At 54.1% G+C, this 10,324-nt stretch overlaps 2 protein-coding genes across 2 annotated transcripts; both read right to left on the bottom strand.

Moving 5' to 3' along the window:
* Nucleotides 1-327: 327 nt before the first annotated feature.
* N656DRAFT_799476 (HECT-domain-containing protein) lies at nucleotides 328-4,094 on the bottom strand (the record flags this gene model as incomplete). Its single annotated transcript, XM_064817873.1, has 3 exons — nucleotides 328-1,334; nucleotides 1,391-3,430; nucleotides 3,485-4,094. The coding sequence occupies 3 exons, from the start codon at nucleotides 4,092-4,094 to the stop codon at nucleotides 328-330; spliced, it is 3,657 nt and encodes a 1,218-aa protein (XP_064668757.1).
* A 1,758-nt stretch (nucleotides 4,095-5,852) lies between these two features.
* Nucleotides 5,853-9,646, bottom strand: N656DRAFT_790672 (uncharacterized protein; the record flags this gene model as incomplete). The annotated part of the gene is made up of 10 exons (XM_064816908.1): nucleotides 5,853-6,090; nucleotides 6,149-6,717; nucleotides 6,786-7,015; nucleotides 7,074-7,544; nucleotides 7,599-8,358; nucleotides 8,423-9,144; nucleotides 9,197-9,268; nucleotides 9,340-9,412; nucleotides 9,482-9,511; nucleotides 9,581-9,646. 10 exons carry the CDS (start codon nucleotides 9,644-9,646, stop codon nucleotides 5,853-5,855), a joined length of 3,231 nt encoding a protein of 1,076 aa, XP_064668756.1.
* Nucleotides 9,647-10,324: the final 678 nt, after the last annotated feature.

Raw genomic sequence — 10,324 nt, 5'->3', positions numbered from 1 at the left:
GGTGTGCGCTGCCACCTGAATTCTTCTCGCAGTCTCTCCTCCCAAGATGCCACCAAAGTATTCACCTACAGGAATGAGGGAAAGGGAGTTAGAGAGAGAGAGAGAGAAGGGGGGGGGGCGGGTTTTATACTGACTTGAAATGTATGGGTTGGACTTGCTAAATTGTCGCGGCATCTAGCGAGGGAAAGAGCAAGGCGTCATGATATACCGAGAGACAGTCCGTGTGTGGCATCGCATAACTCACGCGGAGAAGACTGTTCCCCCCGCCTCTCGATATCAAAATAATCACTGCATTTCAAGCAGGCGCAGTCTAATACTCAAAAGCCCTCACTTCAGCCCAAACCCTTCACTTTCCCGCACAGCCCGCCACAGCATGGCTTCCAACCTCTCCCTCGTCTCATACCTGTACAGGACCAACGTATTGAAGCACGTCCTGGCCGTGGGGAACCGGCCGCAGTCTTCGCCGGCACAGACAAGCCTGACGATCAGCGAGGCGGCGCCCATGGCGGGGATCCTATCGCTGCCCGTGATAAAAGCCAACAGGCGCCGCTGGTCCGCGACCTCGGCGCCCTCAAACACCTCCCAGAACCATCTGACGGTGGGCTCCTCGTCCGGCAGTTGATGTTTCACCGGCCTCTTGTTGTTGCTGTTGTTGTTTCTGCCTCCCACGGCAGGATTGTTGGAAGTGGCTGTTGTGGCCACGCGCGACCAGCCATCGTACTCGGCCACGGCCTTAAGCGCGGCCACATCCAGTTTCTCGTCCGATTGGGACCCTCTCACGAGCAGCTCAATCTCGTCAGGGCGGAACAGACTCAGGGCGTTGCCCCCGCACACGGTAAAGAAGCCGCGCTTGAACGGCTCGAATTGCCGGGAGACGGCTGTGTCGAGGAGATACCTGACATAGGCGTCGACGTACTCGTGCCTGTTAGCGTTGGTGACGGGGAGGCGGTCGCCATTGGGGCGAAGGGCAACGCGCTCGATGGAGCCGTAGCGTTCCGTGTCAATCACAAAGTCGAGGCCAAAGGTCGACTCGACGTCATCGCCTGGGTACTCGAGCAGCTGGCGAAGCCCATGAGCGAGGCGGGGGCGGTATTCGGCTAGGTCGTCGAGGGTGTAAGTCATTGTCTGGCGCGGTTGGGAGGTGGGGATGGATGGGGGTGGGCCGGCAAGCAGGAGCTTGCGGAAGGCAAAGGGTGGAAAGGCAACGTCTAGGATGGTGCTATTGTAGATGGCCAGGCCGATGACTACGCCGACGAGGAAGAACTGTTCCGAGGGCTCGAGGGAGTTGGGATTGAAGTAGCAGTAGTGGGAGTCTTCGTCGTAGAGAAACATGCCTGATCAAAGTTAGTACCATATCGACCGCTTAATGAAGGAGGCAGGAAGATCATACCATGGTCAGGGTTAAACACCTCCCTGACAAGAAGAAGGAACCATTCCTTCCTTAAGCCTCCCGCATCAACTCCTTCCTCACCCCTGAAGGTGATTTTCAGCCCCTTCTTGATGTCCTCCCCGCCACCGCCAACCACCTCGCTCACAGCCTTCAAGCTATCCTCGACCAAGCATTCCCTACGGATATTAAGTACCAGGTGTTGCTGGATCCCTCGGTTGTTCAGGATGTTGTCAAAGAATATATCCCTCGCTATGCTCTCCATTTGCCGTCGTGCCTCATATTCCAGAATCCGGATCTTGGAGCCGATGGTCAAGAGAAACGGATAATAGCAAAAGGAAAACCGGCCTTTATTCCGCTCCCACGCGTCAAAGTCAGCCACGAGATCCAATTCGTCAAGTAGGGTTACGTAGAAATCGCTAGTAGCGAGGAATTGGCCCCGTCTGCGGGGCCGTTCCGGGCCACTGCTCTCCAGGCTGCCGGGAAGTCCGCGCCGAGCGTGACGGCTGATGTTGTTAGCCGTAAATACCAAGCCAAGGACTTGTGCAGCGGCTTTTATCTGCCAATCCTCCTGAAATACGATCTTCTTGGGCTCCCCTTTTCGCTTATTGTTTGAGCCTCCGGGCCTGTGACCCAACGCGGCGTGGAGCGATGCCACGGACTGGCCGGCCCCTATGCTAGGAATTAGACCGCCCGTGATATCGACTACGGGTTCGTATTTCTTCTGGTTCTGGCGAACCAAGCGGTACACTAGGAACTCAGAGAACAGATCCTTGGTCTGAACGAACAACAAGTCAGGGTACCTGGTAACCCAGGCCACAAGGTGGTTATGACACTCGGCAGGAGCGTTCGAAATCAGGCCAGCAATTCTTTTGATGATTCCAGAATGACGTCCAGAGGAAGGCCCGGTACCTCGATGGAGCGAACTGGTTCGGTTCAAGTCGTCTTCTGCGGAATGAAAGTGTCCGCCAACAAAGGGCTTGTATGATGAGTGCAAAAGAGGGTTTGCTGTAATGATGAGTAGGAACCGGAGCTCGTGGGGTTCGGTGATGCGCCGACCAGGACGCTTGAGGACTGTCTCGCACGCCCTTAGGAGCGTATTCCGAACTTGGTCTTGGCTGGCGAGCAGCTGGGCTTCAATGTCACGCAGCGAATCATTAGATGCGGTAAGGGTAGGGTCCAGCTTGACCAAGTCGTCGTAGACCTTAAACCATGACCATGCCGGGTGAATGATGGTGGCATACCACTCTTCCAGCTCCAGCCACTCTATTCGTGGATTGGTCGCACTCACGGGTGAGCGGCCGTTCTGGCCTCTGCCCGACAGGGTTCTGGCTGGTTTCACTTCGTCTTGACACCACCAGCTGCCATTTTCTGCGAAATCTCCAAGCAAGAGAAGCTTCGGGTCTAGATCGGGAACGGAGGGAACGGAGCGACTGCTTTTGTGCGACTCTCTTCGAGATTCGGAAAGACGCCGGGAAGGGCGATGCCTGGGTGGAGAGCGACGCCTAGCGTCATTGGCATCCTGTTGGATGTTGGGAGGAGTTCGATAGGTGGTGAAAGAGGAATTGAGGCAGTCGAATGAAGTGATACACGCTACAATATAATCTTCTAGCGCTTTGAACACACTGTCACTCTCTCCTCTTGGGCTTGGAGGCGGCTGTGGTCGCTGGCCCCTAGGATTCTGGATGTCTACGTCGGGGAGATTTGGTCTCCTCTCGGGAAACGATGTGGAGTAACGCCGCTGTGTGGTGGTGGTCCAGTCAGCAGCCCAGCGGCGCTGAGGTGGCTCCCCAGAGCTGCCAGGCGCCGAACGGGGCTCGTAAGTCCCCGGATGGTCAGGTAGTGAGGTGCAGAGCTTGGCGGGCGGTGCGACGGGATCCCCGTTCGCTTTCGGAGGTTCCGGGGGCGGATAGAAAGGAGCCGCAGGAGTTACATGGTCATCGACGGCGGATCGAGTTACCTCCCGTTTCAAAGCAAACGCTATAAAAGAGCGAAGAGATTGGTCGATCAGAGCTTTGGTGTACGCAAGAGATATCGTCCTAACTGCAGCGCCCGTTAGAAGTCAAGACACGCGCCGTGCATGAGTGGCCGCCTTACTATCCGAACATGGCTTCTTGCTCAAGGCCACGAACGTCTCCTCTCGACCCTCTTCCCGCCTGGAACTCCCGCCGGCCGGTTCCAAGTCATTAATAGTCAAGCATATGGTGCATCTGAACACCTGAAGCTCGCTTGGCCAGCGCACCAGCGCCCCGCACGTCATGCAATTTCCCGTAGCAAAGTCGTTACTGCCGAGTGAAGAACCATCGCGATGGCCCCGTGAATGCGGCGGCGCTTTGGCCTTGGCCTTTGATGACGATGAGGGCTCCCTAGCCGAATCTGTTTCGGACTCGTCGCTGCGTCTCATAGTGCCAGACACCTTCTTGCCGCTCCAGAATAGCGAGGGGAACGGATGGCTGACGGAGCGCCTGTGGCGGGGCCGCGATGGATGGCGCGACGGGTGAAGGTCTTCATCGGACGAGCTCGAGTCGGCCTGGATCTGAGCTCGCCTGTCCGAAATGTTGGGTTCCGGCACTCTCGAGGCGCCGCTAAGTCGTCGGCCGGTGGATCCCGCACGGGGATGATGTAGCGAGTCTGAGTGCTGGCTCTGAGTCGGGGCTGGGTCCACTGGCCGGCGGGTGCCCGCTCTGCCAGGCCAGAGGGAAGTCATGGTGATCTGTCGCGGTCAAGCCGTAGAGGTAGCCTCAAGAAGACATTGGCGATGTGCATCGAGTGCACCTTCCTCTAGCTTCATCTAGGATTCTACACACTTCGCATCCGCCTCCACAAGGCAGTTCGGCACTAGGTGGTCCTAAAAGGTCGCAATGCGCTGCAACACTTGCCCCCGCAGTCGCAGTCAGAACCCAGTCCAACACAGGTTAGGAGAGACGACAAGATGACAGGTTTGGGAGACAGCTAGGAACGCTCCTGATGATGGGCTTTTGGCACGGGAGGCGCGCGGCTGAACAATGCCAGCAAGGTCGAGGTGTCAAGGAAGGCGGAAGATTCCCCGACGCCAGAGGCGCCATTCAGCTGAGCCACCAGCAATGTCAGAACTCAGAACGGTGGTAAGTTTAGTCTCGTAAGCCCAAGTCTTTGAAACGTGACAAAGCCAGCTGTCCGGAATTCGGGTGGGTGATGAGCGAATCAATTCCAAAAGGCAAGAGAGCGAAGAGTTAGTGGTTCAAGCTGTGACCCCCCTTGGCTGGTCGATGGCGGTGGACAGGAAAGCAACAAGCTTTCGGCCGAAACAAGCCTCAGACCTGTACTGTAACTGATTATGGATGTATTGCACTTGTATGTATCTTTGTAAGACGCGATACCTGGCTGGAAGCATCTGCGCTGCTCTCGTATTTGCCCATTCCCAGGGTTCGGTACCGGCATCTGGGGAATACGAACGCTGTTGTTGAGTTGGGGCGTTTCATCAATGTGGAATTGATCGACCTGCGTAGCAATGGGGAAACCGTTTCTCAGACGGCTTAACGCCAGTTTAGTAAGCGTACTACAGTACTCCGTAGCTGGTGCGGATCCAAGTGTATTGAGATCCGTAATTACAGCACAGCAAAGTACGATACAAGCAGAACTGTACAATACAATACAAGTACTGTCTCCTGTTTCGCTATGTAAATATACAATTCGTCCATGAAGAAAGCATTCATTCTATGTATCTCTCAAGTCTAACGTTAGCATGTCAGATTCCGTCGAAGGCAAGAAGAGTAAATACACGTAACCCGGCTTTTCCATTGCTTCACCGATGCCTTCCTGCCGCTTAAGCCTTAGGTAGGTTCTAGCAACGTCTGCGGACATGTTACCGCCAACGGCCACCAAGACCTCCTACTTCCGCCCTTTCACAACTCTCTTTAGTCTCTTGTATGTGCTCCGTAGCTTTTCCCGCATTTTATTGTTGCGGTACCGCCATGGAACGTCTTATCCGCTCTCCTCTTGCCAGGGAAGAGGAACGGCGGTAGAGAAGGATAGAGCAATATACTGTGATTCCACCCTTTCGATAATGAGAGAGCACCATGCCGAAATCTGCCAACTTTCCGATCTTTTCCCCTTTCCGAGCGAGAAGGAATACAACCAGGACCGACAGGAAGGTGAAAGAGTCGCGCGAACCAAAGGAAGCCATACAACTGCAACAACACAAAGCTTCCTTCCCGCACGACCAGGCCAAGCCGCGCATTTAGATCGCCACCCTTTCTTCTATTGGTATCACTACACGCACACACAAAACAGCAAGAAAAGGGCTACTCCCAGTGACTGACAGGCCGAGATCAATAACTCAATAACTTCCTTCGGCCTAGGCCTACAACCCGTAGAGCTCCCATCCATCGAACTGGCCATCTCCATCATGGCGTGGCCGACGTTGCGGTTCCTCAGTCCGAGACTCGTGCGACGGTGCAAATTCGCACCTAAGCTCCACCCCTAGTCACAGCTCATCGTCTTCAAGCTCCGACGGCTTGATCAGGCCGCTCACCTTGGAGCGGCGCTCAAGCTCAGCCGCTCTGGCATCCCGCTCCATCTGTTCCTTCTCAACCTGGTAAAGCTCCGCATGGTCGCCCGCGAACTCGCGCAACGATATCAAGAAGTCACGGAGCGCTAGACGGAACTTGTCGTACTGCGTATTCAGAGTAAACAGTCCCTCGACGAATGCCGTGATTTGGACCCTGAATCCTTCGAGTTAGCTGGAAAATGCTTTAGTCCTCAAGGGAGGTGGTTACTCACGGCGTGAGGTTAGAAAATGCGTTCTGCAACAGGGTGCTGACGAACGTGCCCAGAAACTCCCGGTTGCTCGTACCAGGTTGTGCTTGATCGGGTTGGTAAATCGGCCCCTGAATCTTGGGCTGCGTGCCGTCGGCGGGGTGGGCAAAGTAGAAAAGCCGCATGAGCAACATCGACTGCGTCTTGAAGCCGGCCTTGTGATCCTGATCAGTCAGGACGAAGAAGACGTCCTGCAGAATGGTAATGAAGAATTGGTTGAAGAAGGCATTGGATGTCTGGACGTCCGTTTTCTCCGCGATGTTGTTGACCAACTCCAGGCACATGTTAAGCCCTGCAGTTTCCACATCGCGGTTGTCATGTTTGCTCGCCCACAGGCATGAATCAATGACGAACTTGAATTGCCGGTTGTCGAGCTTCAAGAGAGCAGGGAAGCAGTGGAGATTGATAGCCCGAAGGAGGTTGAAAAACTCGACGCGGTGCTCTGGGAACTCGGAAAAGTCCTTGTTGATCATGTCCAAGGTGCATTCGAAGACGTTTTCCATTATGACCGGCACTTGGTCCTCCATCAAACCCTGGCAAGAGAGATACAAAGATTAGCGCTCAACAGAACCTGACACGGAACCGGCTGGCCTGGGCTTACCGAGAGCTTGGTGATCATCGCTGTCATGCACTTCAACACCTCGGCATCGCGGGCCCCAGGGACATTGCGGTTGTAGTCAACAAGGACAGAGTCTAGCAGCTGAGGCACCATCTGGGTCTGCACAGCCTGCAGGTCCTCCGCCTTGTCAACAAACGTCTCGACCAGCTTCAATATCTCTTTCTTGATGGTCCGCAAACCGCGGACCTTGGGCATCTTGGTCGCAACCTCGCCTAAATAGCACGTCAGCAGGCAAGACTAATAGAAAAACAGCTCCAGAGTAGGACTAACCTTCGCGAGCAACCGCCTCAGAGATGAGCTGGCTTGTGGCAGCATACATCTGGAGCATGTCATTGTATAGCCGGCCGATTTGAGGGAAGAAATAGGTCCCAATGGAGGAGCAAGCAGACACATTGGTCTTCATGATATTCCCAATGACCTTGATCGTTTCGGCGTCTTGCAGGATAGACGGGTTCACGGTTGCCGATCTGATGATCTCGTCCCAAGCCGCGTTCGGGATGGCCATCAAATCGGCCAGGAGGCGCTCTTGCTGGTTCCTGTTCCCTTGTGCAGCAACCATGTAGCCACATGCCTCGTAAAATGTGTGCACCTGTTGGGGGGTCAGGTCACAAGTGATCTTGCTGAGATTCCGGATGATCTCCTCAATAAAGGGCTCATTCTCGCTCGGCTGAAGCGCAACAAAATGCCTCCTGCATTGCTTGGCAATCTTGATGAACGTATCGCATGCCATGTCCTGGACACCTAATGTGGGTTAAGGCTGTGCTCTCCAGTTACTGGTTGATGGGCTCAACTTACCTTCGTGAGACTCGTGCATGAATTCAAAGAGTTTGTTGACAACCGTCTTCAGAAATTTCCAGTGTGCCTTGAGGAAGCGTGGGTACTGGCCCACAATGTACATGATGTTACTGGCGACAACGGCTTTGTTGTCCTTTCCCCGTTTCATCTCTGTAAGTCCCAGCAAGTCCTTGATTACTGTGACGAGGAAGCGCTTCTCTGTCTCTTCGTTCATGGCCAGGGAAATCGACCCGATGGCCCAGCAAAGCACGTTGCAGTTGTGCCACGACCATTCGGACCCGTCTACCTGCCGGGCAAGTTTGTCGGTCATGATTTGCTCAGTATCGACAACGTCTAGATGGGTGAGATAGACCAGGCATTCGCGGATCGTCTTGTACAGCTGAACCGTGTCTGTCTCCTTGACGAATTCGCGGACAATTTCGCCTTCATCGTTCTCCACAATCAGGACTTCTTCCGGACGAACCATCTTCTCGATCATGACGACACGAAGGTTTGAGAGTACTTCGTTATATTTGTGCTTTCGGAGAGGATAGTTTGTAAGTAGTGCCGGGTTGGGCGCGCCGCCGCCCATGCCCCCTAAAGGCATGGCCGTCATGTCGGTTAACGGTATTGACTGCATCTCTTCATAGAGCTCCTGAACAAGCTTCAGCCAGTAATCAAGGCAAATCTTGAAGATCTCGCGGTCGTCAATCTGGGAAATTCGGATGAGGTAGTAGTGACCGTGCGTGAGGAAGTCCCGATTGGGCAGGTTCTCGATCAACTGCGCAGCCGTGTCAGCCCGGGGAAGAAAACCAAGGAACGGGCCGGGAAGCTCAAGAACTCACGGGCAGATGCATCCCAAAGAAATTGCACAGGAAAAGGGCCAAATTCTGTATGAACTCTTGATCACGGGAATTGCTTTGCGGATACACGGCCTTGAGGTCCATATCCAAGGGGATGATGTTGGAAATGGACGTCAGAACCTCGGTGAACATCTTGATCAAGTGTTCATCGTACGTGTTGAGCTGGCCTGGGCCCCCTGTTTGCAAGCCGCCAATCTCGGTCAAACACTGCAATGTGAGGTTACGGTACTCGGGCTGCTCGAGGAATTTTTCCCGGAGGGTCACAATCAGCGGTGTCTCGAAGATGTAGCCCAAAGGAATCCAGTTACAGAAGCGCAGGAGCGTCTGCAGGGTTGCCTTGATCAAGCTCGGCTGCTCTGCGCCTTTGAGGATATCGGTGCAGAGATAGAAGATCTGGGAGAACTCGTTGCACATAGTCGTCTTGAGGTTGCGGGTCTTTGTTGATGTCATCTGCTCGGCCGAGTAGTCGAAAACTTCTTCGGAGAGAAGCCGCAGAATTGTCATGTTGTTCTCACAGACCGATAGACTCGAATGGCAGGCAGTAACAATCTCGTTGATGAACGTCGGCCAGTTGTGGGGCCATTCCTGCTTGAGAACCGAGACCAGAACGAGGTTTAATTTGTTGAGGAGGGTGCGGTGAGCCCTGAGCGCCTCTTCCGATGCTGAGCACTGCAAGATATACTGAACCACAAAGTCACGGATGCCTTCTGCTGGTCAGCTACCTGCCAGCACCAACCCGGAGACGCAGGTACTTGCCTTGACACTGTTCCCGTGGCAGAACCTTCCACCTTGTCATGATCACGTTATCGAGAACCTGCAAACCCAAGACTGGAATTCTGTCAGCACCCTTGCACCGCTCCATCGTATCATCTCTTAGGTTAGGCGGAAGGAGGACGAACATTTAGTCTGCTCGTAAGTCGCCTTCGAGAGGATCTCGTCGACCATCAACCAGGCATCAGGGTCTTCTTTGAACTATATCACAGTCAGCTTTTGGTATGACGAACATGTGAGATGGCGTAGCTGCGATGGGGGCGGACGTGCCTGGTTCAGAGCGGCTTGGGCAGCTTTTTGCTGTTTTCAGAGAGGCCAGTCGTTAGCACCACGAGATTTCGCCAGAGGAAACAAGCAGCCGGCATCTACCTGCTCGCCGCGACCCTCATAGAAGGCCCGGACAGTGGCGTCCAACTCCTCGATGGAGACAGGCATGGTCGCGCGCCGTCGAGCGTCGATCAATTATTCCCCAGCGAAGCCTAAAGAAAGGGAAGGTAAATGCGCAACGAGAGGGTTTGTTTCGCTGCTAGAGTGAGGAAGAACGCAGGACGATAGCGTTCTCCTGCAAATAATTCGGGAGCTGGAATGGTTCGCAGGTACGATAGGGCGGTCAAGGCCTGTCGGAAAGAGAGATTTGAGAGTGGGATGACGGAAGTTATGGAAAGAGATTGAGGATCGGGTTGAAAGCTTCCCAAGGCCGAACCCCACCGTTGTTCTGCAACCCCGCTGCGCTGCGCGAAGGAGTGATCTAAACCATGGAGCTACAGGGCCTTGTCAGGTCTATGCCAAGCCTTGACTTGAGGAACTTCTGCCAAGTGGCTGACAGCTGTTTGGTTCTGTCTTTATCCGACAACCGCATGACCTAATGGATGGAAAGCAACAATTGGACATGCCTCGACTGGAACTTCTGGAAGCCTACTCCGTACATCAATTAGTAATATCCTCACAGCGATTTCGAGTCCTCAAGTTTCTGCAGCTTTGGGTCTCCCTTCAGACCTTCATGTTGATTCCAATGCTCTTCGACCGATTCTCTGTTCTACGTCAGGATTCAACCCCATATATGGATGAGACATATAATACCTATCGTAAGTTATACAGAAGGAGAGAGGTAGC

This window comes from Canariomyces notabilis, assembly GCF_033297395.1.
Source record: "Canariomyces notabilis strain CBS 508.74 unplaced genomic scaffold N656scaffold_16, whole genome shotgun sequence".
NCBI classification, from domain to species: Eukaryota; Fungi; Ascomycota; class Sordariomycetes; order Sordariales; family Chaetomiaceae; genus Canariomyces; species Canariomyces notabilis.
Note: the sequence above shows the minus strand (reverse complement) of the source record. Positions and strands in the feature narration are given on the sequence as shown.